Below are 20,112 nucleotides of genomic sequence, written 5' to 3' on the forward strand. Positions count from 1 at the left end.
TATTGGATGCATATGACCAGTTACCTGCTTCATGTTCCTTTTTGAGTTTTTTATTTTTACAGTTTAATGATCAGAAATAGAATGATTTCCAGTCACCAGTTAGTTTTTTTTTTTTTACCAAAGCTGGAGTTTTTAGTGAGGTTGCAGGTAATAAGCAGATGACTAAGGCTGTCAGCAAGCACCCTTCTGAGCAGGATAACCTTGGGTTCTAGCCTGTAATTGCTTTGTAATTTGTGATCTCTAATTCAGGGCCAGACTTCTGAAGCTTTGGTGCAAGGACTAGCTTTAAGGGTCTAAGCATACTAAGCTTGTTACGCGTTTCTGTTAAATGTTATACGTGTATCCCCTCCCAAATCCCAAGCCCTTGGAGCAAGTATAACAACTGGCAAGGGGTAGAATGAGCTCCGAAGCCGAACGCTGTGGATGGGGCGTCTACTCATTCTGGGGTGGCCCGGCAACCTAAATACTTAGCAACAAGCTAAAATAATTTATAATCTGTTCCTCTTTTTCATTCTTTAGCCTGATTAGTTGCTTTTATCAAATACATCTGGGTCAAGATCTTAAAGTTTTCCTCTGTGTTTTTATTTCTTTTCTTCCTATTTGAGATCATGAGTCCTTTGATCACTTTTCTCCTCGGGTTTTCCCCCCCCCCAAGCGTTTATTTTGTTTTATTTTATTTTATGTTGGAGTTACACAGAGAGAAGCAAGAGCTTTCATCCACTGGTTCACTCCCCAAATGGCCACCAAGGCCAGGGCTGGACCAGGCCAGAGGCAGGAACTTCATTCAGGCCTCTCACTTGGTGCAGGGGCCAAAACACCTGGGCCATCTTCCTCAGTTTCCCCAGGCACATTAGCAGACGGCCTGTGTCCCCTTGGATGCTGGTGTTGCACGGTGGTAGTTTAACCTGTTACGCCACATGCTGGCCCGCCCTCTTTTGCAAGTTGTGGGTTTAAGTTGTATAAAGTGCTGTCTTCACCAGATAGGCTCACTCAATACTTGTATGCATTTTCTTTTTTTTTTTTTTCCCTCAAATTCTGAAAAATTTAGGGTCCTTTGAGAAGTCCTCTCTAACTTTTCCCTGTGGCTGCTGGTGACTGACTGCTGGGGTGACAACTTTACCTTCCTCTGTGTTCTCAGGTGGAAAGGCTAACAGAGAAGTGACAATGTGGACAGTTCATTGTTCTCTGACTTGAACTAAAACCAACCAACTAGTATCCGAGAATACTTTGGACTTGGCTTACTGTGTATTTCCTCTTACTCTGTGGAGGTTGGACTTGCCCCTGCTCATGGTAAAGACTGTTGAAAGGCAGGATGGCCCTAGAGGGTCTCCCCTAGGACGGTATGCTGTAGAAAACGGGCAGTGATACCTCCTCACAGTGTAGTTGCGAATTTTAAAAAAGTGAACTTTGGTAACCTCTAGCACAGTGCTGGCACATAGTAGGGTGTGTTAATTTCTTTCCCTTCCCTGCAGGCCATTCACCTGCTCTTCCCTCCACGATTTTCCATAACACAGTTTTTCCTTGGAACCAGCCTGCCAAGAATCTCAGTTGGGTTGTGTACTCCTACAACTACTCTTTTTGGCTTGACTTCCCTCTCCAGCTCCCAATGGTCCAGTCACACAGTCGCCTATTGTACCAGCTGGTTGATGTAAGTCTATGCATCCTCAGAGGAACCTGGCTACTTACCAGGAAGCTCCCTTTCTCTGAAAATGTAGCGTCCTTGATAGGCCAGCTACTTCCTCTCTCTATCATTGATGAAAAATGATTTTTTCATAAGTTTTCTGTGTGATCCTGAAGTTGGAACTAGAGTTAGAGAAATCAATTTGTTGATATAGACCTTACAGTTCCTCAGTCCAGGACACATGACTATGGTCAGGTAAAATTTTGTGAGTACCTGTGAGGTCAAAATCCTTTTCACTGCTTTGAATGATACGAGACTTAACCCTGTAAACTGTCAAGGATGGTACATTCTCAAAGAAAAAAAAGTTGCTGTTAAGTAATTGGGAATTTTGATTTATTTTCCTTTAAGTCAAATAAGAATTCCCTAACTTGTTATTTTTTTCTTTTTTTAACAACAAATGCTTTTGCATTTGGATATGATTTTATGAATGAAAGGAATATGGTTATTAGCTAAGATTAACAGTTGAAGCATGGAATACTCTAGAGATACTGTAGAGATAGGAGGTGGGGAGAGCATTAGTTTTCTGAATAGGTGCTCTTAGCTTTAAACAGAAACTGAAGTTGAAAATCAACAAATGCAGTCCATTCAGTCCAGAAACATTTTTTGAGTGCCTACTTTTTGCTTCTTTGAGACACTGTGCTGAGTATTGTGCACTTTTACTCCGAGTCAGCGGCTCTTGCCCTCAGAGAGCTTACTTCCTGTCCCTCAACGACTCACGGGTGACGGAGAGTGGAGATGGAAGGGGTGGGGAGCAGCAGAGAGGTAGTTGGTAGGCAGTGGTTCTCGCCTGCTTCAGCCTATGCCTTCTGGATTTCTGTGCTTTCTTGGGTTCTTTCTGTTCCTAGGGAAACCAGCTGACTATTCAGTATACGGTGGAGCATTTCCTGGATTGCCAGAGTAAATAGATGAAGCAAATTGTGGTCCTTTTGTCTAGTTGAATATTTAACTGTTGAACCTTACACGTGACATTGGGTTAGATGTTAAGTAAGTCAGCCCGAGTTGGGAAGGCAGCTCTGACCCCAAACTTTAAAGGCAGCTCTTTCACAGAATTAAAACCACAGAATTAATTTATCCCCTTCTTCACATGTAGAGCAAACACTGCATTTTTTAAAAAATTGAAAATGATTTTGTGTTTGATAATGCTGAAGACACTTCATTCACTAATTATGACCAAGCCTTACCCCCAAATTTACTCAGTTAAAAATAATGAAGGGAGACTTGATGGTTATAGAAATAATAAGAGGAGGTTAGTACGGGAGTTAATCCTGTAGCAATGCCATATGTCTGTTTCATACAGATCTTACATGACTGTCTGTTACATTTCCCTATGAGCATTTCAGAGGCAAGAACTAACAGCCCAATAATAAACTCTTGGGTGATACAGTCAGATTTAGGCTTTAATTCTGGGTTTGTGGTTTGCTACCTCTGTGATTAGGGAAACTGTTGAAAATCTCTGCACCTCAGTCTGCTGATGGAAAAGTTCTGATACTAAAACTTCAATATCCTGGGGTTATAATGAAGAATAAGGATTATTTGCTGAAGGACTTAGCACAGTGCCTACCCCACAGTAGGTGCTCAACAAATGTTACCTGCTCCTCTTGGGCAGATGGAGGAGAGGGTTATCTGAGGCCAGAGAGCAGGAAAGGGCAAGATTGCAAAGTGTGAGCCAGCGTGCGCAGCATCCGATGTAGACATCGGCTTTCTAGTGTTTTATCTTTGCCTTTGGAGAGTGAAGGTTAATGGATGAACCCTTGTCACAGTCCTTCCTAAGTACTCTGTCATTTAACCTTTGCTTCCACTAAGGAAGGAGTTACTGTTAAGCTGTAGTAACCATGATGATCGGGTGGTTACCCCACTCACCGCACGGGACAGCTGTGACCTGTATGCCAAAGATTTCTACTACCATTTCGCTAAATCTAGTTCTGCTATTTTTGCATCTAAATAAAAATTAAACATTTCATGTTTTTGTATATATAGACATGTAAATTTTTGTTTTATCGTATAGCTTCAAATCTTTTTGCCTCAATTATTTTTGCAATGTTTTATTAATTATGAGTAAAACGTCAAATTTTTTGTGAAGGCTCTGGGGACCTTTGACAGTAAGTAGTAATGCTCCTTTAAGAAAAGGTGTGGGCTAGGTAGGATGGAAAGTGGTGGGGTACAGATTTCTGCCATATTTCATAGGAAAAGGAAACATTTTTAACATGCAGCATACACAAATTAGAATCACTGTGCTAAGAAAGTTTGTCATAATTTGATTGGCAAATGATTTTGCCTTGGAATTAGTAACTTTGTGGATTGTGTGAAGTATGCTGTTTGAAGGAATTAGATGCCTGAAGTATAGAAATCATGTGTCATGGCAGGGTGTGCAGTGGTTGGGAGCCGGGCCCCAGTGTTAGGCTCTCGGGGTTTAAATTCTAGCCTTACCTAATACATTGCCTTGGGCAAATTTATCTTTCTTTAAACTGTAAAGTTCTCAACAAAATGAGTGCTAAGAATAGTTCCCATCTTAATAATATGATCAGGAGAACTGTTAGACATGTAAGATGGCTAAAATAGTGTCTTGTACACAGAAAATACTTAATAATATTGTCTATTGGAGATTTACAGAATTGATTTGAATCATTTTGTTGTGATTGAAACTCAGATCTGTTAAGATTTGTATATCATCTGAAAACATCAGGAAATTGCAGTTGGTATTTTAAAATTACACAAAGAAAGGTAAACCTAAAAACGTTTCCTTACTTAAAGATTCAGTTGACTTTGGCATACATCTTACTATCCTTTGTGATTGAGGCAAAAGACAAATTAAGCAGGATCTAGGAAATGCCTGATAAAAATGTGGAGCAGTTAAGCAGATTGTTGAAGTTAACGCATGTAGCCTTTGGCTGTGGTTCTTGGTAAGTATGAGAAGATGGGCGAGGGCTGTGGCCGTTTGCACTTGCCCGAGTTGGTTCTGTGAGCCCTCATGTCCTAGCTAGCGGTGTTCTCTCTGGAGGTGAGGTGTGCAGGATTGCTGCCGGATGTGCGTTCCTCCTTCAGAGCCGCTCTGTGTTCTCCGTCTTAGTGCTCGGTGAGCAGCGACTTGGATTTCCCGACCCAGGTGATCCCGCTGAAGACTCTGAATGCCGTGGCCTCTGTACCCATCATGTATTCATGGTCTCCTCTGCAGCAGAATTTTATGGTATGGAAATCGTGTGTCATCTTATTTGGTAGTAACTTAGTTTAAATACATTTTTTTTTTCATCAAGATAACTGAAATAACAGTTATCAAAATGATGGCTCTTGGAGCAATTTTGAAAGATGAATATTAAGTATTGGTTGATTTGAAAGGCCAGGTTAGAGCGAGATGTGGGACAGGGATAAAGACCTTCCATCTGCGGGCACGCTCCTCCAGGGGGTCCGGCGTTCCGGCCCTCTGGCTGGGGCAAGGCAGGCTGAGCCAGGAGCTTCATCTCAGTCTCCTGTGCTGGTGGGTTAAGCACTCTGTTTTACTACTTTTCCAGGAACATGAACAGGAAGCATGATTGGAAGTGGAGCAGGCAGGAGTGGAATCAGTGTTCGTATAGGAGGCTGACGTGGCAGACAACAGTTTAATTTGTTGAACTGCACTACCAGGACAGTTTTTAAGTTGGTAATTTGGCTTGGCCTGTGAATGGTGTTACAGATATACAAATGGGGCCTGGCACGATAGCTTAGTGGCTGAGGTCCTTGCCTTGGGATCTCATGGGTGCTGGTTTGTGTCCCAGCTGCCCCACTCCCCTTCCAGCTCCCTGTGTGAGGCCTGGAAAAGCAGTGGAGGATGGCCCAAAGTTGGGACCCTGCACCCGCGTGGGAGACCCAGAAGAGGCTCCTGGCTTTGGATCATCTCCACATTGTCCATTGTGGCCACTTGCCGAGTGAACTGCAGATGGAAGAGCTTTCTCTGTTTCTCTGTGTAAATCTGACTACTTTCCAACAAACAAAAAACCAAATATACGAATGGCCTTTGATACAGATGGCCTTTGGCAGGGAGATATCATACTTGGCTAAGGATTATATTAAAATCTGAATTTTTCATTTTATATTTCACGTTTCCCTTATTTGTGTAAAGACCTGTTGTCTCTAGGAATGTTCCAGTTGGCTTGAGTTTATCTGTGCATTACTGGAAGGTTCTTCTTTTCCTCCTTCCTGCCTGTCACGTGTGTTTCGAGGCATGCCCTGTGTCATTTTCATATTAACCGTGGTCACGTTCCTGGCCCCAGCTTGTGCTGCCGCACACTCGTCTCTTCAGTCTCAGCCAATCTCTTCTGTAGGAGAGAGGGTTTTTTTTTTTTTTTAAATTCTGTTTATAATCACTACTTTGAGATTGACTAATCCTTACTTTGATTTACTCTTTAAATGTGCACTTTACAATAATCCAGTTTTCATCTATAATTCCTGTCCTTTTTATTTTTAATTGAAAAGAATGTCGTGAAGGAAAGCCTTTTGTTCCTTGTATACTTGTCTGTTCCATTCCTTCTGAAATTTTCTGGATTATTTCCTGCAAAGGTAGAACCTTTTTCTTTGTTGTGGTCTTCTTAGCCTAGATATAAACTCATTTATTATTATCTTTACTAGTTCAGTCTACTTTGATATATCTTGTTCATATCAGAATTAAAGTACTCTGTAATTGTACAGTATTCTTTTGCACAGAAGCATGGATTCTTTGGGATAAACCTTATTATACTATTGATGTTGTACTATATATCCCTGCACTCTTACCACATTGAGTGTATCCATTAGCTAGATATCAAGTGAGGTTTAGAAATCTCCACTCCTATTCTGATAGTCTGTTTTGATAATCTTTTTACTTTAGTTAAGCTGCTGTCTACGGCATAGGCATCTCCCATGGATACTGATTTTTTTTTTAAGATTTATTTATTTTTATTGGAAAGTCAGATTTACAGTGAGAAGGAGAAACAGAGAAGATCTTCCATCCACTGGTCTACTCCTCAAGTAGCCGCAACAGCTGGAGCTGAGCTGATCGGAAGCCAGGAGCTTTCCCCAGGTCTCCAAGGGTGCAGCGTCCCAAGGCTTTCGGCCATCCTCTGTTACTTTCCCAGGCCACAAGTAGGGAGCTGGGTGGGAAGTAGAGCAGCCAGGATATGAACTGGTATCCATGTGGATACTGGCATATGCAAGGCAAGGATTTAGCCCCTTGGCTATTGCGCCAAGTCCTTTAGTTATCTTGTATTGCCATTTAAAACATATTTTGGGACCCAGCACAATAGCTCGATTGGCTAATTCTTCCTTCGGGATCCCATATGGATGCCTGTCCATGTCCTGGCTATTCTACTTCCCATCCAGCTTCCTGCTTATAACCTGGGAAAGCAGTAGAGGATTGCCCAAAGCCTTGAAACCTTGCACCCGTTTGGAAACCCATACGAAGCCCTTAGCTCTGCTGGCTTTGGGTCGGCTCAGCTCTGAATATTGTGACCATTTGGGGAGTGATCCTAGCAAATGGAAGATCCTTTTCTGTGTCTCACCTTCTCTTTCTGTATATCTGCTTTCTTAATAAGTGAGTGTTTAAATAAATAAATAAATAAATAAACAAGACCCGTGTTGACACTGGGATGTCTGTTTTAAATTGTTTTTTTAAACTTTTAGGTGGAAGATGAAACCGTTTTACATAACATTCCTTATATGGGGGATGAAGTTCTAGACCAGGATGGCACTTTCATTGAAGAACTAATAAAAAATTACGATGGAAAAGTACATGGAGATAGAGGTGAGCCATGATTATTCCTTTGGAAAAATGGCTAGAGAAGTCTCACACTCTGGTTTTGTTAAGCATAGGACATGAACTAATTTTTAATAATAAAATTTAAACTGCAAAGGGTAGACATCTAGTCAGAAGCCCTATATTTTCTATATTTTCTCTTTTTTTTATAAAGTAAAGTTTGAAATTTGTATTTGAGAAGCAGAGAAATAGTGTGTTCCGTTTGCTGTTTCACTCCCCAGATGTCCCCAACAGCAGGGACTGGTCCAGCTGGAGCCAGGAGGCAGGACTCCATGTGTGTGGCAGACAGCCAAGTGCCTGAGCTGTCGCCCGCTGCCTCTGGGACGCACGGCCAGGACAGCAGCCAAGGCTGCCTGCTGCTGGTGTGGCCCAGGGCCTGCTCCTTCCCTGTTCTTGCACTGCACGCCACGTTTGCCACTTAATTATTCGTGGTTGGTTGTAGCATATAGTATAATGCAGTAACAGGGAAGTGAAATAGAAATTGCTTGGATATGTGGATTTTTAAGATTGTTTAGCAATCAGGACAATTAGATTTCATTCTCTGAGTGGCATGTAAGTGAGACAGCCCTGCTACTAAAAATAACCTTTTCTAGACTACTGTAATGCCCGAAACACAGTCGTTAACATCTTTCTGACTTTGGGAATGTGTGTGGAGGTTCTGTTCAAAGTGTCTAGGAGGGTGGTACCCTTACTGTCGTCCATGGTCACTGTTAGTGTAAACCAAGTCTGATGTGACCAGTTAAAGGCCAGGTATGTTACTGGGGAGGAGGCGAACACCGTGATGAACTGCAGAGGCTGGGTCGGTGCTAGGCCTTGGGTGCAAGAGAAGGTGATAAGTACTGAAAGTAAGTTTTTCTTTCAAACTTTGAGTAAGAACAATCCTGAAGATTATCTGTCCTCTAAAGCCGAGTTTGAGCACCAGGTATTATAATATCGGCAAGCTGTGGTCTTTTCTTATAAATGAGAAAAGGAATATGTAAACATTTGTCACTGCCCCATTCCTATGTGCATTTCTGAACATCTTTAATGAATTTCAGAATGTGGGTTTATAAATGATGAGATTTTTGTGGAGTTGGTGAATGCTCTTGGTCAGTACAATGACGACGACGATGATGATGATGGAGATGATCCTGATGAAAGCGAAGAAAAGCAGAAGGATCTGGAGGACCACCGAGACGGTACGTCTGGTTATCGGTGCTTTTTGGTGGGCGTTATAGAGTGAATATTGAAAGTGATTCCTTTCTCCCCTTAGCTTTGTGTAAATCAAATTTACAGTAGTATCAACCAAATTAGAACATTATTTGCGACATTTTATTCTGCCTTTGAACATTTTTGTGTTTTTCTTGGTGTTAGCAGAGGAACCTAATTTTTTTGTGGGGCATCTGAACAGTCCCCTTAAGCATCACTATAATATGACATTCTATATGTGTGTGTAAAATAGAAATAAAAAACTTTATATGCATTTGCCATAAGCATGTAAATTGTGTTCATCAATTAATATACATGGACTTAATCCTCATAAAGACTGCATAAGGTAGATATTGTTATAACATCCATTTGGTATTCAAGGAAGTTGATATAGAGGGATTAAGTTTTTATATGAAATTGTGCTGTTGGGAGAGAGCTGGCCTCCTGAGCTCAGGTGAGAACCTGTCTGACTCTGGTCTGTGTGTAACTCTGGTTACGCTGTTACTGCCTGAGTCACTTACTGTCTGCAGTCTGTAGTGCTGTTATCTGCTTGGCATTGCTTTTGTTAAAGGACGATAGAATAATTCGGGGAAAATTTGAATTTTAAAGATGTGTAGGTTTCTTTGTGTGTGTGTAATAAAATAATAACCTCGGTGGTGACTAGTTCAGCTTTTAATTTTAGATATAAATTTTAGATGGTTAAGTTAATGAGGCCCAGACACGAGAAATGGTAGCAGATTTGGGATTAAAACTTAGGTTTTTGCCTCCCAGAACTCTTAAACTTTTTTGCATTTATATCTGAATCTTGTGTTTAATCTGTCGACATCTCATAAAAACATAAAATATGCTACAAGTGAAATAAAAAGTTGATTTCATAGACAGCTTTGTAGAAATTCAGTTATGTGGGGACAGTAAAAGATTGAAAACTGGTTTTTTTTTTCCTCTTTCCTATTTCCCCACTTAGATAAAGAAAGCCATCCACCTCGGAAATTTCCATCTGATAAGATTTTTGAAGCCATCTCCTCGATGTTTCCAGATAAGGGCACCGCGGAAGAGCTGAAAGAGAAGTAAGACTTGCTCCTGTGAGGCAGTCCCAGCTGAGTTTACTTGGACTCCCCTTCTTGTTGCTTTGCAAATGGAACAGATACAGCCACTTTTTGTGTATGATGTTATCAAGATATTTGAAGCAGTATTTTTCCCTGTGACATTTTATGCTATAAAGCTTATTATACATGGAATAAGGACATTTATATTAATGCACATACTCTACATATCTATAATTTATAGTAGTATAGTTAGAGGAAAATTTCTCTGGATATTCGTAGAATGTTTAATACAGTTGTCGCTTAACTAAAACTAATGCCCTTTTTCATGATATACCGTAATCGCTGCAGAGAATCTTAGCTTGATATACTGTATACTGTGTAATTGTCTGTAGAAGTTGATTTTGGTCAGATATACTTGTTCTTGTTGTAGGCAAGATAAGCATTATTTTCAGAAAGCGATTTTTTTTTTCTTTCATATTTGCTTATATTTTTCTTGGTTAATGTCAGATACAAGGAACTCACTGAGCAGCAGCTTCCAGGCGCACTTCCTCCTGAATGTACTCCCAACATAGATGGGCCACATGCCAAATCTGTTCAGAGGGAGCAGAGCTTGCATTCATTTCACACACTCTTCTGTAGGCGATGTTTTAAATATGACTGCTTCCTACATCGTAAGTGCAATTATTGTACGTTTGCATTTTCCATCTTTGTGGATTTATCTCTTAAAGCAACTTGAAAACTGATGTCATTTAATGCAATTAGAGTTTTTATTGACTCTTAATAGTTACGATTGAAAGATACGTGATGATCTCAGGATTGTTATCCTTACATTGTTGCTTAAGGACTGTTTTGTGCACATTTAGTTTGGTCTGTTTTCCACTGGCTTGGACCACAGGTATGCACAGTGTAAACGTTAAACAGTTGTTGTATGAAGCTGCTGATGGCCCAGAGCAGCATCACTGATACTGACAGGATCTGTGCCATGACTTGAGCAGGATGGGAGCTTGTCTCAGTGCCACTGCCTGGGTTTGCTTGTCCCTTTTCCAAGTGCTGCTTCCATCTAGCTCCCTGCTGACACAATGGGAAGATGGGGAAGATGCCTGCCAGCCACATGGGAGACACCCAGTGGAGTTCTGATCACCTCAGCCTGGTGGAGCCTTGGCTCAGTGAGCCAGTGGATGGAAGAGCTCTCTGTCTTTCCCTCTCTTATCATTCTGCCTTTCAAATAACTATAGCTGTAACTACAGCTGTATGTCTGTTAATGTTTGTTTATTTAAAGAAATCAGCTAAAGCAAGTGTGATATTAATTCTTGTTTACTTAGTGGGTTTTGTTTTTTGTTACTTTATGATTTTTCGTCCTCTGGGTAAATTGCTCTGTACTCACAGAGTACTCTGTACTCACAGTAACTTCAGGGATGACTCAGTAGTCTTCAGCTTGTTGCTTGAGGTATTGGAGAGTTAGCGATGTTTGATCTGAGCTGTGTTACTTCACACAGCTCTTGAAATGATTGCCTCAAATTACATTTTAGTTTACATACCACTTAATTAAAAATGTCTTTTTTGTGCTAAGAATATTGTAAATTGCATTTGAATGTCGTTGTAAGAATTGGAGGCATCTCTGTTTTTGAGTTATTGATAGGGTCTTTCCAGTTTGTTTGTAGCTGTTGTATTTCATGGATCTTTTGATAGGTATGACCCTACAAAGTAGGATAACCACTTTTACGTGTTATTGCAAGAGTTAGCTTATTGTGTTCCTCAGATATGAGTAATTTGATGAACCTTGAACATGCTAATGATCTCATTCAAGTTGGAGAGAAGAGAAATATTTTACTGTAATAGAGATGACTTTCATGGTATCATAGGTTGCCCACTTGTGGTGGCCCCAGGCCCACCTTTCTGTTGGACTAGAATGAGTTTCTTCATAATCAAGCCTCAGTAAATTCTGTAGATGCTTTGTTGCTTTATATGAACTTGACATCTACATAGTATGTGTTTTTCTTTTGCAAAGTAAGTAAGTTGTTAAAACATTAAAATAAATGTCAAATATAACACTTTGTGACTCAGGTTGTCCCCCCACCCTCCCATATTGGAGATACTGTAGTGCCTTCTCTTAAAAGTGTAGTGAGGATTAAATGAATTACGAAGTGTGAAATACTTGACATAACCAGCTTTCACTAGCTGCTGTTGTCTTTTAAACAGGTCATCTTTGATGTTGTTTACACGTCAGCAGAGAACTAGAGTGCGCAGTGAGGTCTCCTCAGCACAGCTGCCTGCTGAGGCTCCAGCTCCCTTCTGTTGGTCACTCCGTTTTTTTTAATGTGTTCTTTCACAGTTCATTGGGAGTTGTTAAAGTGTCATCTTATTCAGATGGTGCCATAATGTTCTAATTTTTGTCTTTCCTGACTTTAGATTATGAATGGTTAGGCCTGTCTGTATGATAGTATGATACCATGGGAGGCTTTCAGAATTACCAAATTGGCCTCTTAACATGATTATTTTGGATTATTGTTTTACTGTAATAGTGAATAACATTACATGTACCTGTACCCATTTTCCACAAGTTCAAGTTTAAATGATAAACACAGTTATATGGATAGATGCTGTACACCAGCATTCAACAAACCTACAAGAAAACAAAGCTTGAGGCAGGCACTGAATAAAAATAAGAAAAGATCCAGAAATATCAGGACTAGGATTCTCTTTGTCCTTCAGTGCTCAAAAACCACGAACAACTCCGGAGCCTGTTTTTATTGTACGTGAAAGAATCAAACATTGTGTGAATCTGGGGTCTGTGCTTATTTGTGGGTTACAACGATTAGCAAGTACATCGAGTGATTCGTTGTTTGATTTGCTGTCCTCTTAGGTGCTAGGCAGTCTGGGTCCACAGTCAAAAGTGAACCATGGCTTATTGACTCCATGTCTCCTTGGCAACTGGGCCTAGCCATAGGCATTGCATACATCCATCCCTGCCCTCTGGCAGCAGGGGCCCGGCCACAGTGAGGCATGCTACCACCTTAAATAGTCACAAGAAGAAAGGAACGCCATTTTTGGTCAACAAAGTGGAATCACCTGTCACACAGACTATGGTCTGGTCTAAAATCATGCCTTACTGACACCCGAGTTAGGCCAAAGCTAAAGCTAAGAATCCCAGTAGGAATGTGCCTATTTAAAAAACTACCAACAGAATAAATGATTGTCTCCTCAGAGTCCTGCCAGTAAAATGTGTTAGCAAAGTAGTTTTGATGTCTAATTGATTTTGTAAAGGGAAGGTTTTTTATATTTTTAATATTTATTTTTATTTGAAAGGCACATTTTTACTGAAAGGTAGAGCGAGGTCTTCCATCTATTGGTGACTCCTCACGTGGCTGTTAAACGTTACTTTAATGTCATGTTTCAACGACTTTTATCTTTCTGAAACCTATTTTATCTGACCCTGCGTTTCCTTAGAAAGAAGCCAGCTCTCATTAGGTTCTGAATTGAGTTTGAGTTTCAAACATTAGTTTTCAACAGTATGAATTAGTGCTATGTACCTTTTTTCAAAGATATACTTATTTATTAGAAAATCAGAATCGGAGAGAAATCCTCCATCTACTGGAAACCTTGTCTTTCCGAATGCAGTGGTGTGCAGGCCGAGCCAGCCCAGGCCGGGAGCCAGGAGCTTGGTCCAGGTGTCCCACGTGGGTGGGAGGGGCCGTCCTCTGCTGACCGGCAGCAGGGAGCTGGGGCAGCAGTGGGGCAGCAGGACATGAGCTGTCACCCACATGGGTGCTGTGTGAGGGAACAGTGCCAGCCCCTGTTCTTTTTCAAATGTGTCTTAGTGATCAATATCTTATTCTACGTTCCAGCTGACAATTGATTGTTGATTTTTTCTTTTGAGATCAAGAAATTGTAGCTGTCAGAATCCTTTTGATAAAACTAGTGGTGTTTTAAGAAAATATCAGCTGTTTATATGGGGAACGTTAAAGACCTATTGGAAAGATATGCTTATTCTGTGCATCAGTTCTATTCGCAAGGAGAAAATAAGAAATTACTAATGATTCTAGAGGTTGCTGTGTTTTCTTAGAGGAAGCTGAGCAAAAAGCACATTTGACAACTCAACTTCAAGGAAAGTCATAATAAGTAATGTAAGAAACGTTTTAGGAAGGTTACAGTCTAGTATAATTGAGTTTTCACAGAGTAGTTAAAGATCTGCAAAGTCAAATATTTCGCAGTTGCAGTAGATGTTTAATTTGCTTTGCAGCTTTTCATGCAACACCCAACACTTACAAACGGAAGAACACAGAAACAGCCCTGGACAATAAGCCTTGTGGACCACAGTGTTACCAGCATTTGGTAAGCTTTACTGCTGCACAGTTCCCGAGGGTGTTGGAGAGGCCTTGACCTTGGACTGTGGTGGAGGTGGTGAAGTGAGTGCCAGCGTGGTCTGTCGCTTTGACTGGCCATGGGTTAGGTAGAATGTTCTTACCCATGTCATTTCTTTTATAGTCCATATACTGCACTTTCAGTCCTTCATTAATGTTTTATTATTTTTTGTTTATCTGTTACCTCTTCAGTGACGTTTCAAGGTCTTTAGGGTCAAGGACTTTGACCGAGTTTGTGAGAATGTGGAGCCGAGGTGGCCCAGGTAGAGGCAGGCAGGCAGGAAGCGCGTGCTGTGGCTCCTGCGGCCATGCGCCTCTCTGTCAGTAGCACTGTAGTTAAGCTGAATTAGAGATCCCAGGTTTGGTTGTTGTTTCTTTTGTTTTTGTTTTTGTTTTTCCTTTTCCTTTTTCTTTAAGTGATGGAGACAAGGTAAGGGGTTAGGAAAATATGAGGTAGGAAAGTTGTTTTTTACGGGTACTATCTTATTTTTACCATTTCCCCTCTTTGAACCAAGCCACTCCTACCTAGGAACTAAATGGGTATATATTGCCTGTTGGATTTTGGACAGAAGATTCATTGAATGGCACCTGCAGAAGGTATCCTATTTTTAAGCAATTTGGTTTGTGTAGAATGAAGTGTAAAACTGTTGGCTGCTCTCAAACCTCTCCCTGCTGTTTTCACTAAAACAACCACATTCTTGAGCACTGTTTTGTAATATTCTGTGTAAGGCAGAATTCCATTTGGCTCAGCTAGTACTTCGCTGTGGTCTCTGTAAGCCAGGCTCTTACTGCTGTTTGAACTTTCTGAGAATTGATAGTTGTACCTCAGTGCAAACTGTAACCCTCAGAGAGTCCTTTTCCGCAAGTTCCTTTCATGTCTTCCTGTGATTGCTTATCCCTCACAGGAAACGAAAAACAGGGTGTGTTAATAGTAAGACCAGGAGATGAGGAATTGAAGCATGTGTATTTTGTCTTCTCTAAATACTACTATAAAAGGTTACTGCTTTATCTTTACTGCTAAGGTAGGAGGTCTGAGTTGAAGCACAGCATTCTTTCTGTAAGAGATGCTCCTTTGTATATATGTGTGTACGCAAAAATATAGAAATAGCTACCTTTGCACATGAGAAATTCACGTTGTAGCTTAGTTGTAGTTTACATTTAAAACTATTGCCTGACAATATAGTGAACAAACATCTACCTTTCTAAAATCTTAAAGCTAAATGCAAATTAAAACAGTATGTTTAAATATATATGTATTTGTGATGAGTGGATCTTGTGATAGATATCTTGACTAACTTGTCTCATGTAATCTTTATTTTTTTGCTTTTCCGCCAAAACCATTGTAGAACTTCACCCTAATGCCCGGCCTTTTCATTTTGTAGGAGGGAGCAAAGGAGTTTGCTGCTGCCCTCACCGCTGAGCGGATAAAGACTCCTCCAAAGCGCCCAGGGGGTCGCAGACGGGGACGACTTCCTAATAACAGTAGCAGGCCCAGCACGCCCACCATCAACGTGCTGGAGTCCAAGGACACGGACAGTGACAGGGAAGCGGGGACCGAGACTGGGGGCGAGAACAACGATAAAGAAGAAGAAGAGAAGAAAGACGAAACGTCCAGTTCCTCTGGTGAGGCAACATCTGATAACTGGATTTTACCATTGCTTTCAGAGCTTCGTATTGGGAAGGGTAAAGATGTGTAATGTATTGGGCAGTGTCGTGCCTGGGTAGTTTTCATTAACTCGTGCCCAGTTGCTACTGTTCTGCCCTCACCCTCCCCTGGCGAGGGATCGGTAGCTCGGCTTATTTTCACTCTTGGTGCCGTGTGTTTTCTCTGCTTTTCTTAAGACAAAATGAAATTCAGGTCATGTGACTTAATGATCTTGATGTTCTGTGATTTCTTTTGGTTAAAGAAAACGGATGAGATTGTATTTTGCTGATTGGATTTTAGCTCTCGTGACACGGTTATCACTATTCCTGCTTAGAATACAATTACAGCAGGTGTCTCCTGCCTGAGGTAGGACAATGATCTCTGCTGTGTCCCCAAGACTTGGCACCACAGGAGTGCCATCGTGTCCTCCTGCGGGTGCCAGAGACCCACCTTCTCTGGCCATCTTCTGCCTTCCAGGTGTACCAGGGAGCTAGATGGGAAGGAGTGCTCAGTGGAAATGACGTTGGCACTCGAGTGCAAGGAACCCCTCAGACCTCTGGCCCACCTGAAGGCACAATGGCAGGATGGTAGAATTAGTGTCAATATTATTTCTTGCTTCAGTTCATTTGAAAATATTACTTCCTTTCTGCTTTGTCCTTGAATACATCCTGATTTGACTACTTCATACTGTTTCTAAATCACCATTTTTGACCATTATTTACATCTGCTGTTACAGAAGCGAATTCTCGATGTCAGACACCAATAAAGATGAAGCCAAATATTGAACCTCCTGAGAATGTGGAGTGGAGTGGTGCTGAGGCCTCAATGTTTAGAGTCCTCATTGGCACTTATTATGATAATTTCTGTGCCATTGCTAGGTTGATTGGGACCAAAACATGTAGACAGGTAAGCATATCTGATAAATTTTATTATAAGAGCTTGAAATATAGATATAAATATGTACCGATTGTCCAAATACAAGGATATTCTTGATGGTTATTAAACACCTGTACTTGTCTTGAACAGAGTTAAATTTTGTCTTTTTTAACCTGAGAGAGTTGAGTGGAGATTATCCATCAGCTGGGTGGCAGTGGGCTTTGTATATATGCGGCCAAGTCAAGTACACACATAGCAGTTTACTGTTCTTTTTATTTTATCTTGATTTGAAAGGCAGATTTAGAGAGCAAGAAGGAGAGACAGATCTTGCATCTTCTGGTTCACTCCCCAAATGGCCGCTATGCCCAAAGCCAGATTGATTCAGAGCTGGGAGCCATAGCTTGCCCCAGGTCTCCTGTGTGGGTGCAGGGTGGACCTGGTCTTCGAGTCGCTCTCTGCTGCCCTCCCAGGCCCTGAGCAGGGAGCTGGAGCAGAAGTGGAGCAGCTGGGACTCAAGCTCATGCCCATGTGGGATGGCAGTGTTGCAGGCAGTGGCTGAACTCACTATACCACTGTGTTGGCCCTTTTTTTTTTTTTTAAAGATTTATTTATTTATCGGAAAGGCTTAATAGCAGAAGGAGAAACATTCACGGTGCTCTTCCTTTCTCTGGTTCACACCCCAAGTGCTGGCACCCCTGAGGCTGAGCCAAGCTGGAGCCAGGAGCTGGGACTCCATCTGGATCCTCTGTGGGTGTCAGAGTCCCACGTTTCTGGTACCTTCCATCATCTGGTACCTTCCCCGGGGTCTTAGCCGGGGTTAGCTGGACTCAGATGATGCTCTGGTAGGGGCTGAGGCCGTCCCAGGGGGCAGTCTAATTTGCTGCACGACCGTTGACCTCAGCGTCACTACTTTTGGCCAGAGTATGACTGCAGCTACTCTCCTTCCTAAAGGCAGGACTGGTGATTTCTGCTGTTCTAGGAGACAGAAACCGTTTTAGTAAAGATGGATGTAAGACGAATTTGCTTTAGAAAATATTGTCATGTTTGTGTGAATCCCTGCCGTCAGGTGTATGAGTTTCGAGTCAAGGAGTCGAGTGTGATTGCTCCAGTTCCCGCCGAGGACGTGGACACCCCTCCGAGGAAGAAGAAGAGGAAACACCGGTAGGTCTGCTGAGAGCGGGGCCAGAGCCGAGAACGCGGGCCGGGCGCTTGCTGAGCGGGGCCAGAGCCGAGGCTGCGGGCCGGGCGCTTCCTGAGCGGGGCCAGAGCCGAGGCTGCGGGCTGGGCGCTTCCTGCGGGGTGCCGCTCACTTCCTGCTGGTCCGTTAGACAAAAACTTAAAACTGCTCTCAGAAACATTCCCTGCAATCTCCTTTCCACTGGTAGTGGCCGTTATTTTTCTGTAAGAGTATAGCAGTATTCTGAAAATGTGGAATATTATGTGTTATATAAGTTATGGTTACCGTGCTGTATACTGGTTAGCAAAATCATAATATGGTTTAGTGGCTTTTGCCGTAAAGACCATCTAATTATTTCAGCATTTTGTTAGGAAGCATTGTGAAATGTGCTGCTGGGAGGTAGTTTTTAGGCATGTCTCTCTTTTTAAAGATTCATTTTGTTTGAAGAGAAAGAGAATGCGCTTCCAAGTGGTTACAACAGCAGAGAGCGGGCCAGACCAAAGCCAGAAGCTGGGAAATCATGTGGGTCTCCCTTGCGGGTGGCCGAGACCGTACTGCTTGAACCAGCACTTCAGCACGTGCTGCCGTGGTGGGGAGCTGTGACCAGCCAGGCACACCACGGTGGCAGGAACGATCTTAACCACTGGCCTGCATGTCTGCCTCTTTTTTTTTTTTTTAAAGAGAAGTATAGTTGAGTGAGTAAAGGAATACCCAGATGTGTTCCAAAATTGTGGACAGGCTCTTGGTACGTTTCTTTAAAGATAGTCAGTTTCATTCAGAACTTAGAAAGTTTTCTCTGTAAAGTTTGGTCTTAGTAGAATCTTCCAAACTTTTGGTTGAATTATTTCTGTTCCTGTATCCCAGATGGATTAATAACATGGCTTGAAATTAGACAGTGTAATTCTGCTCAGAGTAAATGAGATACAAGGTGTGTCTGCTTGTAAGTTCTGAGCATAGTGGAGCCAGTGGCCCAGTACACGCCAGGCAGCTGGAGCCATCGGCTGTTTGGGAGTCGCTCTACGTTGATGGCCAGTGGAAGCTGGGGCGCACCTGACTGCTAGCTGCTTGGCGTCAGGGCCCTGCTCTGTGGAGGGCACAGGCCGAGCCAGTGGAGCCCGACCTTTCTCAGATTTTTAGCTGTGACCGTACTTCCTGGCCTTATGACGAGTTTGTTATTTTTTCTCTTTGTATGTATGTTGTTTCTTTTTCTTTCTTTCTTTCTTTTGCAGGTTGTGGGCCGCACACTGCAGAAAGATACAACTGAAAAAGGGTTAGCATCTTTCCATTCAAATTCATTTGTAGCTTTAAACTGTCTTTGTGCATTTGGTTTAGAATAGTGACTGCATTAGAGTTTGGGTTATTCTGATATAATTGATTTATGTATGTTGAACCTGTATCAATGGAAGGTGTCTCTTTTATGAATGGCCAGTAAATGCTGTTTTGCAGAGACACCGATTGGATGGAGAGAGTCTCTTGATTGGAAAAAGGAAAAAGCAGTTTGGAAAAGATGCACTTTGAGACTTAGTGGCAAAGATGATGAGTCCGCAGGGGTGGGGGGTGATTTTTATCTTCATTTTGTTAACAGGACTTTGTGTACCATCCACAGGTGGTAGGGAACAGTGTACTCTTGTGAATTGTGTGTGATCCTTTTGCCTCTCCCTGGATTAATGGGCCTGCCTGCTGTTATCTTTACTCAGATGGCTCCTCTAACCATGTTTACAACTATCAACCATGTGACCATCCACGGCAGCCTTGTGACAGCTCGTGCCCTTGTGTGATAGCACAAAATTTTTGTGAAAAGTTTTGTCAGTGTAGTTCAGAGTGTAAGTATTTGTGGCTTGGGTGCAACTGCATGAGAACTAAGGCGATCTTTGGCCAGCATTTAAATCAAACTGCAGAGCCGGGGAGTGCTCCCCTGTTGCCTTAGGAGCGGGTGTGAGTGTCGTAACTGGCCTTCTCCTGGTACCCAGTCATTCTGCTGGGTAGCATGAGTGTGTGTGTGAGTGTGTGTGTGTGCGTGTGTGTGCACAGGACAAGCAAAACTGCATGAAAGGAACTGAATGCTTTGTTTCTGATCACTGATGTCAAGCCATCCTACACTTGGCACAGGATGTAAGGGGCATGAATCTGTTAGCTACAGGATAATTGTGAGGCAGCAGAGATGGTCAGCTAGGATTTAGTCTTCAGAATAAAAGAATAGGGTGATAATGTTTATATTTATTCAATGAAGCTGCACACAAACCTTGCCTATTAAGAAAACGATTGGAATGGTTATGGACCATGGATGTCTTGTAGTAGTCTAAACCCTTATTTCATACCTATTTTATAAATCATAGACCCTTAAATAAATAAACCATCTAACAAATAAAAAACAAAC

General features: G+C 41.9%; 1 protein-coding gene across 1 annotated transcript in view; it reads left to right on the forward strand.

Moving 5' to 3' along the window:
• EZH2 (enhancer of zeste 2 polycomb repressive complex 2 subunit) overlaps positions 1 to 20,112 on the forward strand; it is a 49,935-nt gene that overhangs the window by 23,453 nt on the left and 6,370 nt on the right. Inside the window, exons 4-14 of the mRNA XM_041002149.1 lie at positions 4,749 to 4,865; positions 7,310 to 7,430; positions 8,480 to 8,620; positions 9,595 to 9,697; positions 10,184 to 10,347; positions 13,917 to 14,008; positions 15,420 to 15,660; positions 16,419 to 16,588; positions 17,625 to 17,719; positions 18,965 to 19,005; positions 19,433 to 19,558. Of these exons, the coding sequence (XP_040858083.1) occupies positions 4,749 to 4,865; positions 7,310 to 7,430; positions 8,480 to 8,620; positions 9,595 to 9,697; positions 10,184 to 10,347; positions 13,917 to 14,008; positions 15,420 to 15,660; positions 16,419 to 16,588; positions 17,625 to 17,719; positions 18,965 to 19,005; positions 19,433 to 19,558 (1,411 nt within the window). The remainder of the gene's footprint in view (positions 1 to 4,748; positions 4,866 to 7,309; positions 7,431 to 8,479; positions 8,621 to 9,594; positions 9,698 to 10,183; positions 10,348 to 13,916; positions 14,009 to 15,419; positions 15,661 to 16,418; positions 16,589 to 17,624; positions 17,720 to 18,964; positions 19,006 to 19,432; positions 19,559 to 20,112) is intronic.

This window comes from Ochotona curzoniae, unplaced genomic scaffold (assembly GCF_017591425.1).
Source record: "Ochotona curzoniae isolate NIBS_2020 unplaced genomic scaffold, NIBS_Ocur_1.0 scaffold_2476, whole genome shotgun sequence".
NCBI lineage: Eukaryota > Metazoa > Chordata > Mammalia > Lagomorpha > Ochotonidae > Ochotona > Ochotona curzoniae.